Source organism: Perca fluviatilis, chromosome 16 (assembly GCF_010015445.1).
Source record: "Perca fluviatilis chromosome 16, GENO_Pfluv_1.0, whole genome shotgun sequence".
Lineage (NCBI taxonomy): Eukaryota > Metazoa > Chordata > Actinopteri > Perciformes > Percidae > Perca > Perca fluviatilis.
This window is the reverse complement of record NC_053127.1, coordinates 6,068,766-6,083,184: the sequence shown is the minus strand read 5'-3', so window position 1 is coordinate 6,083,184 and position 14,419 is coordinate 6,068,766. Positions and strand designations below refer to the sequence as shown.

At 41.3% G+C, this 14,419-nt stretch overlaps 1 protein-coding gene across 1 annotated transcript in view; it reads left to right on the top strand.

The window, feature by feature from the left end:
* LOC120575643 (polypeptide N-acetylgalactosaminyltransferase 10-like) overlaps positions 1 to 10,967 on the top strand; it is a 109,744-nt gene extending 98,777 nt beyond the window's left edge. Inside the window, exons 9-14 of the mRNA XM_039826458.1 lie at positions 4,703 to 4,924; positions 6,848 to 6,964; positions 8,500 to 8,649; positions 9,506 to 9,736; positions 10,309 to 10,458; positions 10,569 to 10,967. Coding sequence (XP_039682392.1) covers positions 4,703 to 4,924; positions 6,848 to 6,964; positions 8,500 to 8,649; positions 9,506 to 9,673 — 657 coding nt within the window. The 3' untranslated portion in view covers positions 9,674 to 9,736; positions 10,309 to 10,458; positions 10,569 to 10,967. The remainder of the gene's footprint in view (positions 1 to 4,702; positions 4,925 to 6,847; positions 6,965 to 8,499; positions 8,650 to 9,505; positions 9,737 to 10,308; positions 10,459 to 10,568) is intronic.
* Positions 10,968 to 14,419: the final 3,452 nt, after the last annotated feature.

Genomic DNA, 14,419 nt, shown 5'->3' with positions numbered 1-14,419 from the left:
CTTCAGGATTACTTCCACATTGAATTGCGTTTTATAAGTGTAGGAATGCAGCTATCACATCCAGCTTACTAAACAGGCCTATAATGGTGTGTTCTTTTTATTCCAACTAGCTGAATGTGTACCTGAACAAGCAGATAGATTATTGTATTGGTAGTCCCGAACTGCATACTACAAAAATCTAACCGCAGTCTTGCTACCACGAGCTAATTTTAGCTAACGTTAGCTAGCATGTAAAACGGGGCTAGTCAGTCTTTAAACGGCTCTGGAGCTAGTAAATCAGCATGTAGGAGAATGTAAAGTCGCACGTCAACGTTAAAATACCAAGGTGACCAGTAAAACTACAGCGCAGACGACTACCCTTGGCTAATTAAAAAAATAGCTTACTTTAAGATGCTTCTTCAGGTTGGAGGTGGAGTAATTTGGACGCTGAAAGGAGGTTGGTTGCTGGCAAGCAGAGGTTGCACTGCACAGTTTTATTTCATTCTCCCTGTTCGTTCTTTAATGTGAAATGCTGTTTGAATTTCCAAGATAGAAACTTATTCCTGCCCTGGCTCTTTCGTGCCGGTTCCGACTCCATTGTGACTGATCACGCAAAAAGCTATTTTTTTCGATTTCATATCGGGGCTTCTGGAAAATGCATAGAGTTGCCTTAATTTAGTCAGAGTGAATAAACTCGTGAAACAGAGAAGTATCGTCATGTAATCCATTGATTTCAACAATGTAACTGTATTCTAAATACCAACGATTTAAATTGTAACTGTAACAGAATACAGTTACTCATAATTTGTATTCTGAATACGTAACGCCGTTACATGTATTCCGTTACTCCCCAACACTGACCTTGTGTATGGACCTTTTTCACGGCAGACATTTTGACTTGTCATAGTAGGAAAAGCACAGCTGAACTTGATCACCTTAACGATGGCTCAATTCCATCAAGTGTCCCAGTAAGCTATTTCAGTGAGTCAGCATGCCCAATACCAGGGCCTCTCCTAAGTGGAATGCAGCCATCAGTAATGGTTTTGAATACACCTGTGCTTTTCCTACTATGACATGTCAACATGTCTGCTGAGAAAAAAGTCTATTTAGTCTCTCTGCTCTCTTTTTCTGGTGTCCGATTGTCTGTCTTTTTCTGCAGCTAACCCTCTGTCTTTCCATGTGTAGTTTATTCCTAGGGATTTGGTTATTCTTGTTTTTTTAGTTTTCCTAGTGTATTTTTTTTTTTAGATCTCTTTTCCATTTTCTTTACCTGGACACCTTTTGTTGTAACAGTTTTTAATTTAATAAACCTTTTGAAACCTCTACCATCTGCATTTTGGGTCCAAACCTGCACAAAACCCCGACAGAACCATTCATACGTGTAGCTATGAAAAGTAATGCCCTGTAATTTGTATGCGTATCACCTATTCCATGAAAACACAGGGCTTTCAAGCGGGGCAGGGAGTTCACGTTCCAGGGAAAACACAAAACGTTCACCCTGCAAACGTGTGTTTGCGTCCCCGGAGTAGGGGGTAACCTTTTCATCTTTAAGTTTGTTGATGACACTATCAGGTACATTTCGTTGCGTTTTCAGGACGATGAATACCTCGTCCTCGGCAACCATTCTGACTGGTATTCAGATTGGCATGCTCACGAGAAAAGAATCTCATGCTCACCAGAAAGTTTCTCGTGTGCACGAGAAATACAATAACCCCCCCCATGTCCCTTTAGGAGATCCATAGTTACTGGATTTAAAAGTGGAAAAAATATTGTAAAAATGAATACCACAGACATCGGGATATTCTGACTTTTAGTGCCTTGTATTGGCCAAGCTCCAAAAAACATTGGATCTGGCACTTCCGATAATGCCTTTTCAAAAAAAATCCACATTTTCCAATCTCAAGGCCTCAAGTTTGTTAAGCAGCTCTGTTAAAGAAAGTGTAGTCTCCAAGCCCAAGCCTGATGGCATTCAACAGTTTCACAGGCTGACTGGTAGTCGTAATAACACTGTTTCTTCTAAGCTGGAGGACTGGCTCATTTGAATATTTCCCATTCATCAGGTCTGAATGTTGCAATTCCATTGTCAGGTTTTCTGTGGCTTTTGAATGGCACAGACTGCAAAGCTCGTTCACAGCAACAATACAGTATCTCGCATGTTTATAATAGTCCAATTATATTAGCAGTTCTTCTTTATTGCATCTCTTTTTATTTGTTCGTGTGTCTCTTTAAAAAGCTCTTATCAGTAAGATTAAACAAACAATAAATGAAGCAAAATCCAATTACTGTTGCAATATTAAAAAGGCCATCTAATAACCCCCCCCCCCACACACACACACACACACACACACGCATACACACTATAAGAAGAACTTGTGTCCTTTAAGTGCAGCAAACAGTGAAACTAAAACATGGTCTAACTGAATACATTTAGACACATAAACACTACACGTATGCAAACACATACTAGGGGTGGGAATCAAAGGGTACCTCACGATACTGATAAAAACGCCTGTGAAAAGGTTGAGTGCAGGTTTTTTCTCTTTGTTCACTGCAAGTCCAAACTGTTAGGAAACAGCACCTTTCTGCAGCACAAGCTTTTCAGTCTGGAAATTAAAATGACAACTATATAGCAACTATGGGTCCAGACTTTGGACTTAAACGTGGCTGAGGCATCTGTTATTTTCCTCAAACTGCTGTCCGCCATCCTGTTGAAAACCTCTTCCTCTTCAGCTAGTTAACTTCTGTTCAAGTTTATCTCATTCATGTGTTGAGCGCTACCTCGAGGAGTCATGAAGTAGCCAAGCTGGGAGTAGGGAAATCTATTTAGTGAGTGTATTTTATTTATTAAAATATTGATATTTGGCACCAATGCATCGTTCTTGTATCGCACAAAGAAGGTCCCACCCCTACTGCAGACAGACAAACGGCCCAATTGGCCTACAACCGGCCCTCGTTGTCTCTTGTCTATTGTGGAAAAACAAAAGTGACAAAAACATTCTCAAAAGCGACAAAAATATCGAATTAGGCGATTAATTTTTTGAAAAAAGCTCCACCTTAAGGAGCCATGAAGTAGTGACACTGGGAGCAGGGTAATCTATTTAGAGCGCCTTTTTTTATTCATTAAAATATGGATATTTGTCACCAGCGTTTCGATTATTGGATTGCCCGAAGGACAACTATATATTGCCGTATCGATATTTTGTCCCACCCCTAACACATGCTGTACACACAAACACATCGCCCTAGTGTGAGCTCGTCATTAAGTGGTGCTTTTCCGTTTGAACGTCTTCTACTAAGTACTTTCCTCTTTGTCCTCCGTGCACGAGCGAACTTTACGGTTCAGCATCTACTGACACAAGACCATCAGAGACGAGAGGCAGCAGTGTGCCGTGTATCCACTATCTCCAACATATAGCCTTTGCATGTGTGAGTGTGAAGAATGAGCTTGAGTTTATTTGTCCTTTGTATGCTTCAAAGTACCTACACACATAGAATGAGAAATTGTCTAAAAGTGCTTTCTGGGCCCTAGCCTAACATCATTCATTATGTATGCCTCGCTCTGCCACAGTATGCGTCAGTATGAACAGAGAGAGAACATTTTATATAAAAGGTACTAAAGAAGAACTTGAACAAATTTGAAATTTGCATTATGCGGGTCACCCCTGTTTGTTTAGGCTTAGTATTTATCGTTCTTCAAACTTTTTGTTTAGGCCTAGTGTTCATCGTTTGATTTTTAGAGCTATGATTCTCCAACCGAAACTACATTCATGGAAACCTACAGTTAAGGTTGGCTTGAATTCAGTTGGCACAAAATGAATTTCAATGGTAAAAAAGGTTTTAAAAGCTGCAGCACAGTAGCAAGATGATGAGCTTATTCCAAGGCTAGTCTCGGATTGCCAGACCTTACTCCACAGATGCATTCTGGGATAGGAGAAAAAAAAAAACGCTCTGGGTTGTTTGGTTTCATTTTAAACCAATCACAATCGTCTTGGGCGGCGCTAAGCTCCGAACGTGGCTCAGCAAGATGGTCTCGGGAAGGAACTTGTTTTGGTGGAACATTTGCACCCCGCAAAAGAAAACGTCACGTAAAATATTAGATGACGTTAACTGTGAGCTATTTAAAATAGCTGGATACATGGTTAAATGTAATTTGCTCTTACTAGTGTATCTCTGTGTGTACTACCACCCACCAATCGGTCCTAAAACATCAGTTAAAGAGGAAGTAACGTAAACATATTCTTTGTAAATCTTTGCAATCATTCCCTGAAAGAACCAAGCAGGCCTGCCTTGTTGCAGCATCCATATTTTCTTCAAAACTTAATTTTTCAGCGTGTAGCTTGCTAGCTCAAAGTTTGTGGTTGTTTCCCGCGTCGAAGGGATTTTGACAACTGCAGCACACAGAGAGTGGAAGGTGAGGGACAAAGCCTTCCGTTGATCCGGACTATCCAAGGCTACTATTCCAATAAATGGATGCCATTGTCGGAGCAGACTCCCTGAGAATAATCTACAGTACTAACAGCAGACTGTGTAAACATTTATGTTCACAAAACAGTCCAATGTGGTTCCACAAGATCATCCTCACTGCCAGGGTATGTGGGATTGGGGGTTTATTTGAGGGAGGCTCTGAGACATTCTGGCAGAGTTTAGATGCCTGCTTAGAAATGTGGGCTGTTCAGTGTATGAATTTAAATTCACCCGGCTCACTCTCTCCTTTTGAATTCAGAACCTGAAGCGTGTGGCGGAGGTGTGGATGGACGAATACGCCGAATATGTCTACCAGCGCCGGCCCGAGTACCGCCACCTGTCAGCGGGCGACATGACGGCCCAGAAGGAGCTGAGGAACCGCCTCAACTGCAAGAACTTCAAGTGGTTCATGAGGGAGGTGGCCTGGGATCTGCCCAAACACTACCCAATGGTGGAGCCCCCTGCTGCCGCGTGGGGAGAGGTGAGGATTAGTTTATGAAACTGCTTTGATAAGTGTGGTCCAAGACAGAAAACATACAGAGCAATATACACAGATTTGGACATGTTTATGTGCACCCATGCATGCACGCACAACTATAAGCCAACAGAGCACAAAGGTAGTATCTTAACATATTATCTAAACATACTCTTACATGGATGGATGGATGGATGGATGGATGGATCTACCATGACCATGCTTTTTGAGCTTATCATTGATTTATTCAGAATCAAGGCATGGATCTACTATATTTATAAATCTATAAACCACTTTCTTCAGTATACCTTTATGTGTATACACAGGGGTGGAGCGGGGGCGTGGTTTCTGGGGCTCCAGCCCTGAATGTTTTTTCAAAAGCCCCAAATCCTTTAGGCTGACTGTACTGTCTTTTAAAAGCCATAGCAGGCTCCCATGGGCATCCATGTCATGCTCCAAAGTTGGGCTTAAATTTATCGAGGCAAAAACTGACATGGCCATTTTCAAAGGGGTCCCTTGACCTCTGACCTCCAGATATCTAAATGAAAATGGGTTCTCTGGGTACCCACGATTTTCCCCTTTACAGACATGCTCCGTTTTCGAAATGATGTACAGATTATAAGGCATTCTATTATCAAATGGCTTGAAAAATAGTACAAATGGCTGCCATAAATGGGAAAACATTCTCCCAGTGAAGCCATGCCCCCCACCAATGTTTACAACATGTAGCTTCGCCCCTTTATACATATTGTTAAAATTATTGTATTGTTCATACAAGAGTAAGACTCTGCAGATCTACTAGTCCTACCAAGGTGGGTGGAGGCAGGAAAACAATCTCTACTGATGATTCTGCAGTATGTATTGCTGTGAATGAAGATTGGATTGGGCTGTAGAGTGATCTGTATGTAGCACACACACACTTTATTGTGCTATAAAGAAAAATGAAATAGCAGGTGGATTTTTCCAAACTTGAATGAGGGGTGTGCATCGAACTGGAGATAGCAAAATTCCCAGTGGTAACAGTGATGAAACATTTTTGCAATAACACAGGATGTTTGCCTTCTCCTCCTGCATGCTATCATCAGAGCATCATGGGTGCACACCCAGGGGCCAAACATGCCTTTGGGTCCTTCCAAGTGTAAAAAAAAAAAACGGCAAACCAGCAACAAAGACTCCTCTGGAATGTAGGTACATGTTCAGTTGTGTATTGAAAAAGTAAGTGTGATCAAATCCTTTTTACACAAGGACATTGGTAAGAGTGGCTATATACTGAAATAGGATTATTATACGCCGACCCAAGGTCAGTATTACCCACATGTCATTTTATAAGAAACGTCTGATGAAATACAGTGGCAAGCAGAGCCACAGCACACATAAATCAAGGTTTCAGACTTAAAGGCAGGGTTGGTAATGTTGAAAAGCTAGCAAGATTGGGAAAAAGAATCCCCTCGGGGCTCCGTCTGACCCCTCCCCATGTTCTTGGGGCTACGCCCACACACAGACGTGCACTGGCATCGCTGGTTCGCAGCTTCAGAGCGGAGAAAGGAGCGCAATTTTACTTCATGTCTCATTCCCCGATAAGGGGGGCGACGCGCATTGGCATCAGGCTCGTACACAGGAGGGGTAGAGTACGCGCAGCGGGCAACAAGGCATTTCATTGGTTCTTTCCAAGCGGCCCACGAGGCAATGATTGGTGGGCGTTTTTTACAGGATTACAGCAGCTACAGATGACAGATTTTTTAAGATAATTTTCCAGATCCCATAAGTTATTTATTGCTGTCGGGATGTAAAGACCATTTCAAACAATATATATAAAGTGCATATTGGAAATAGTTATCAACCCTGCCCTTAAATTAAAAACACAGGGGCCCTGCAGTAGTCCCTGCTTTTGTGTCTCCATCTCAATGTCTTCTTTTGTGTGTTTTGCAGATACGGAACGTGGGCAGCGGGATGTGTATGGAGATCAAACACTTTGTGTCAGGGAGCCCCATCCGCCTGGAAAGCTGTGTGAAAGGGCGGGGCGAGGTGGCCTGGAGTCATGGACAGGTGAGGGGCATTCAACACTTGACATTCAAATATCTCATGAGGTCTCAGTTTCCTGACCTGGGAGGATTTTGTACAACAGTTCCTTTATGCTGCATGAAGTGCTAAAAAGGACCATGACACATGAACAGCAGGGGTTAATGGTTAGACTTACCCATCGGCCAGTTCTTTCAGAACTGAACAGAGGCACAGGCCTGTGTGTCTTTTGTATTTGTATTTCTATTTGGGTATATTTAGCTGTACTAACATGGCTCTTGAGACGGCAATGTCGACTGTTCTGTTGGCGTAGTTAAGGCTTCATTTAAAATAAAAACTTTTGACCAAATGCCTTGCTATGAAATTTTATACAGGCATCCATAGCCCAATCCCCATCCATTTACACCCCAAAAAAAAGCCAAATACAATTTTAAATGAAGTGAACTGTTCACACAGTAACAGTAATGTGAGCTATTTAAATTAGCTGATACATGATTAAACCTCATTAGCTCTTACCAGTGTATCTCCGTGTGTACTTCGTCCACAGCAATCCCACCAATCGGTCCAAAAACGTCCCAGTTAGAGAGGAAATGCCCTAAACATATTCTTTCTAAATCTTAACAATCGTTCTCTGAAAGAACTAAGCAGGCCTGCCTTTTTGCACAATGCAAATTTTCTTCAAAATCTGACATTTTGTAGCTCGAAGTTTGTTGTGAACAGAGTTTGAGAACGGAAACACACAAGAGCGGAAGATGAGGAATCATTCAACAATTCAAGCAATCATTCTGGAAATGTACTTCCCCTGGTCAAGACTATGTTGTTGTTAATGATAGCATAGTCTATATCGACGACAATTAATTTAGGGGGATTGCTCCCATGAAGATCTGAGTTCCCTTATTTTTGGCTGGATGTCCCTCAACTTCCACTTTCTTTGTGTTGGCATTCTGAACTTGTGTGGATTTATGAGGACTATGGTTAAGTGCTCCTCAGATCTCTGCAGGGTAAATCCAGACAGCTAACTGGACTATCCTTCCCCAGGCTATTATGCAGAGGTAGCGTTATTGCGTCTGGCGCCTAGCGCCGCCCGAGACGATTGTGATTGGTTTAAAGAAATGCCAATAAACCAGGAGCATGTTTTTCTCCCATCCAGGAGTGCTGTGTGGACTAGCCAGACCCTCCTCCGAGGCGCTGTGGAGGAAGGTCTGGCAATGCGAGACTATTGTTAGCATGCCAATATGCAAACAGGCTAACATGCTAAACATTACTGTACATGGGCGATATAACATTAATGTTAACATGGTAATATTTGCATAGTTGCTGCGTGCAGTAGGTCATGCAAATTCGGCTTGTGTATGCTAAGCAAATATACATATGATTGAGTCAAAATTCTTCCTTGACAACCTTTACAACATATGACACGCTCTCTCATACATTCATCTCAGATAAGGAAAACTGCACAAAGAAAGACTGTAGTAGGGAAAAAAATGCTAGAAACCTCAGGAAGAGCAATGGAGGATGAAAGCGGTGGGATGTTTGTTACAGCTGAGATGTGTTCCCTGCAGGTGTTAACATTTGGTTGGAGGGAGGATATTCGGGTGGGTGACCCCGTGCACACAAGGAAGGTCTGCTTCGACGCCGTGTCACACAGCAGCCCCGTCACCCTGTACGACTGCCACGGCATGAAGGGGAACCAGCTGTGGCGCTACAGAGAGGTACGGCAGAGTAAAGTGGAGAGTTTGGAGTTTAATATTTGTAGAAAATGGTTGTATTTACCGCTGTATCCTCTTTTCAACATTCCAATCTGAGCTGCTGTTGTGATGTCTTTGGTTAGCTAAGTATCATTTAAGTCAATTAATAGTCCCAACATAATGGTGACCACCTGTTTATGATTTAATGGACTTTATGTGAGAGAAAATTGCCCCTGTTCCTGTTTCTTGAAAGCTACTATGCGATGTGATTCTTTCAGTTTATTCTTCTGGCTCCTTTTGTTTGTAGAACAGTGGGACGATCCTGGGAGTCTGTTGCTTTCAGCCCGTTCATGTCAGCGCCCTCTGCTCAGATCTGTGGGACAGATTTGTGTCCCACAGCATCTTTTTTTTTATACTACCAATGGGCGTGCAAAAGTCAGACATTTTCAAAACACCCAGCGGCTTTAAAGCTACCCTAGTCAATATTTGTGGACACAGTGAAACATTTAAAGAATGTTTTAAAGAGTGAACTTTTTCCATAAGGAGTTGGTTGAGATCAAACCAGAGCTAAAAGGAAGGGGGAACGTCAGGAGTGAAGTGGACGTTTTGCACAGACTTAATTTTAGCTAAATCTTGGCCCTATGTCATTGCCCCTGGGGCATTTTTGTCAAATTCAAGTGTTGGAAGAGTGGTATATAATTTTTTAACATAACAAATCACAGTGGAACTAGTTGTATTTATTTGCAAGAATGTAATGCAAAGTATGTTATTTAATAGGTCACCAAAATGCCCCCAAAGTCACATCAAGAAGGAAATAAATACCTTCTGAAGAGGTTGAGGACTTAATAGAGCTCTTCTTTAAAACTCCTCTTTCCTGCAGGATTATAGTTTGTACCACCCCGTCAGTAACAGCTGCATCGACAGCAGCCCTAGCGAGCGGCGAGTCTTCATGAACATGTGCGACGCGTCTTCGGCCAGCCAGCAGTGGCTGTTTGAGAGAACCAACGCCACCGTGCTGGAGCACTTCAACCGGGGGGGCGCCAACTGAGGCGCTGAGATGAGGCGTCTTTTAAAAGGAAAAGACCATGAAGCAACGATCAACTTTGATCAGGTGATTGATGGTTGTTTTACAACAAAATTATGCTTTTTTTATAGGGCTGCAGGATATGAAGAAAATATGCGACATGTAACGTTGAATATCACAATAACGATATTGCTTGCGATAAATAAACAGATATAAAGGTGTACTCAGTTCTGCTGCTTTTAGTATTCTGCTAAATTACAACAAACTGCTTGTTGAACTTAAAACAAATGAAAGAAAATAATTTCCACAATTCTTTTATTGAAGAAATTGAACATTGAATTGAATTGAATATAAAAATCACCACTAAATAAAGTGACCGTTACATCTTAATGACCAGTTTTCTACTGCTGATCTCTTTCAACTAACATAGAAAATCTTGCAGCCTTTTCGCAATAATTGAGTTGATAATAAAAAATAACGGTGTATTGCTACTTTTTTATTATTAAAGTCAACTTTCTGTGTGATTTGTTGACAATAATACAAACAGAATTACACCATGTATCGAATGACAAGGCATTTTTCGGTACCCAGTGCACTATTTCTGTGATAGAGAACGGTTTTGAACACAGCTAATCGTGCGTCTGCTTCACTTTTTTCAGATAAGAATGGAAGCTACAAGTGAGTAATGTGCTGCTTCAGAAACATTCCCCGTGGTACAGCAGTGATCCGGTGTGCCGGTTGAGAGCAGAACAGCTGGTCGGACCACACACAACATCACCACCTCGTACAAGCTTGGGATGAGCAAGAAGGTAAAAGAAAGACACGTCAGTCAATCTACAGTCAATTAAAGATCACACAGTTAAAAATACTGAAAAAATCTGATATTTCATTCATTATCTCTATTCTGTCCTTCCTTCAGGGTGGGAAAAACAACGGAGAAACCTGATTGTCCTCTGGAATTACAGGAAACACGGAGCTCTTACAGAATTTCCAAGAGACAAAAACACAAACTCGAACTCTGCTGGAGAATTTGATTGTTGTCTATTCGTTTGCCTCTTTAATTATTGCCTTAACGATTCCAACAATGGGAAATATCTGCTGCCTATGTTTTCACCCAATGAACCAAAACCGCATATGGTGACATATATGTGGGACTTTTGTAAGTAAAAAAAACAAGCAAAACAAAAACAGATGAATTGCAAGAATGTTTTTTTTATAGAAGCAACACAATCTTGTACAGACTCATCTTTAAAGTGCAATTCTTTTTTTCTACTGAGCCATGAAGCAACAAAATTACATCATGTCCATTCTATCGCAAGATGATTTTTGTTTTCATTTAAAGCTTATTTTTTTAATATCTAGACAATTTGCAGGTACCGTACTGCTCACACAGGTTCATGAAACCGATTCCTTAGACGCTGAGAGAAAAATATACCTGGAGAACACACTTTATATCAAATCAACACCTCTTCAGCTGGGATATATTTCAATTGGGAGAGACTTCATTTAAGATTGAGAAGTTTGGTTAACATGGTGCACAATAAGTTGAAACGTTAGTCTTTGGTGATTAGACTCCATGGCAACTTTAAATGTGCAATATGTAATATTGACAGTGTTTAAAATAGTTACTGCAGTACAAATTCAAAATACTGGAGAGAGTCATCTCCCCCGCCCCCCTCCTCCCCAAACTTGAAGTTTGTGTGTTTTAGTTTTCACATAATAAGGTTGGGTAATAGTGGGGCAGCATAGCTCAATAAATTGTAAAAAAGAATTTCATTTTGTGATAAAAGCACCAAAATTGGCAAATGTGTTAATAGATACATTGGGACCAATATTATCAAGTAAAATTACTCTAAAGTCTTGACTCAGGGCGCCTGGGAAGCTCACCTGGTAGAGCGGGCGCCCATATATAGGGGTTTACTCCTCAATGCAGCTGCCGCAGGTTCGACTCCACCCTGCGGCCCTTTGCTGCACATCATTCCCCCTCTCTCTCCCCTTTCATGTCTTCAGCTGTTCTATATATAAAGGCCTAAAATGGCCAAAAAATTATCTTTAATGAAAAAAGTCTTGACTCATTGTAATAAGCATTTGCTAAATGAAAACCTTGAAAACATCTAATTAAAATGAAAAGGTCATCAGAGCTGAAGATATCCACGGTGAATACATTTACGTGATATTGAAACCAAGATTGCTAATAAATGTTCTTATCTTACACGCTTCAAACACACAGTGTGCCCACTCTGGAGCAGCGTGCACTTGGACCGCTCAGGTCCTTGACTCAGCACCTGTATATGAGCAAAGACGTTTCATTGGAAATCTGATAAAACCCCAGGTCACACAAACTCATCATCTGTTCTCCGTCCGGGGAGGAAATCTGCACAGCACGCTCACGTTTCCCTAAAAAGAACAGCAGCTGCCCATGCCCGAAGATCATTTTCCACTTTCACTTATTTTTACTGACAGAGTGAGTCATCCACCTGACTGGCAATTCCAACAATGTCCAACCATTGTCTTCTTTGCACACTATTGCTCTCTAGTCACTAGATGTTCCACATAAGTCCTCTGGTAGTAAGATTTTTGCCTTAACATGGAAGAGAAGGAAAACTATGAGCTTTGTTACATCATTTCGAGAATACACATGCATGCAGCTTCAGACTTCCATACATAGTACAAATGCTAACAAATGTGATTACCTCAATAGAAAAGCTTTCAAACTCAAACTTTCGTGGCTGTAGTAATTATTAAGTTGGTTTATTTTTCTTTTAAAACATAACAGATCTCTTGTGACTAGGGCTGCAGCTGCCAGCTATTTTAATTTTTAATGCAACTGCCTAATATTTTCCCATTTGACCTCCAAATATTGATATCTAATTTTGGCCAAAGTGTAAAAATATTTAAAAAGATAAAACAAAGAAATAAAACTGGGGCACCTGGGTAGCTCACCTGGTTGAGGGTGTGCCCCAAGAGGCTCAGACCTTGCCGGGGGTTTGTTTTTAACCTGAGGCCCTTGCATGTCATTCCCCCTCTCTGTACCCTTTAATATCAATTCAACTGTCCTATTTAAAATAAAAAGGCCTAAAATGCCCAAAATATACCCTTTAAAAAAATTAAATTATTTTTATGCTTCAGCACAAGTCTTACTGCTCCTTTAATCATTGTGCCTTCTGCCTGGCCTGGAATTGAATCCCATCAGATCCCATCCTGCCTTGGCTTTTGGAATTCGCATCTCAAAAAGTAAAATAAAAAAAATCATAGACTGTTTTGACTTCTCACTTCTGAAAGAATGAAGATAAACACGAAGGAAACTGTCATCTGCCGTGCACGTGTTTTGATGATCGCTGAGATCTACGTTGGCCCTCTCACACAATTCATTTCCGCTTAGTGAGACGTCAACATAATCTCGGTTATTTATGACTTTTTGAGCTGTGAATTCCATAAGCCGAGGCGGGATGGGATCTGATTGGATTCAATTCCAGGCCAGGCAGAAGGCACAATGATTAAAAGGAGCAGTAAGACTTGCGCTGAAGCATAAAAAAAAAGGAGTTGAAAGAATCAAGACAAACATGAAGGGAACTGTCATCTGCAGTGCATGTGTTTTGATGATCACTGAAATCCTCAGTGGGCTTTTCCACACAATTAATTCAAGCTTAATGATGGTAGACAGACTCTCACTGGTCGTGTTGCTCTCAAGTGAAATGTGTTTAAAGTCACACACGTTTTGATTAAATGGAATATTTGTATCCTCTTTCTGCAACATCACGGTGAGCGCTTTGGAAAAGAAGTGTGATTGAAACTTTGACATCTCAAGCTCTCAACAAATGCAGAGCCAATCAGAAGTGGATGGCAGGTACTCTTGACAATTACTGACTCTGGAGCTGTATGCTTAATGCACTGTGTCGAGTCAATTTAAAAAAAGGGGGAAGAGACCCACTGTCACTTAAATTCCATTTCTAACACATAGCTGATAGTTCATATTATGACCCGGTAAATTGCTTTTGATGATGTGCAATGTGAACATCAGGCAGCATGAAATGGAAAGATAGATGTGAGCCGGGGCTGCACGATATGAGGAAAATGTGCGGTCAATATCGCGATATTACTTGCGTTGAATAAACAGATGTTAAAAAGTGTACTCAGTTCTGCATTTCGGCTGCTGTCAGTATTCTGCAAACGGATGGCATGTCGAATTTTAAACAAGTGAAAGGAAATCATTTTCCAACATTCTTTCACTGAACAAATTCAATGAAACATTGAAGTGAACGTAAAAGGCAGCATTAAAAAAATAATGACAAGTTACATTTTCAAGTGCAGTTTCCACAGATACTCTCTCGGGAGTGTCTTAAGCAATAGGTCGCAGCCTTTCGCGATGTGTACATTGCGCCAGATATTGCGACGGCCATAATGAAAGGATATATTGTTGTGACGGCCCAGAGCCTGTTGTCCTGTGCCTGTATACTGGGGCACGTTCAACCTCAAAACGATATGGACCGCTTTGCTACGGATTCCTGGCTGTACGGCATGTTTCCCCGGAACAGTGCGACACATTGTGCAACGGCTTTGAGATGTGTTTTATCTCGTTTGGTGGGCGTGTCTCTCGTTGATTGGCTGTGTCGCAGGTGATACCCAATTAGCAGAGACGTGTCTGTAAACCCGTAGTAATAAAAAGGCAGAGCGCTTGCGAACACAACAGGGCATAACGCACCCGTTTCAGTTTTTAATAAAGCGCATTGCTACGTTTTGTCAGGACTGAACGTGGCCCTGTTGTCTTGT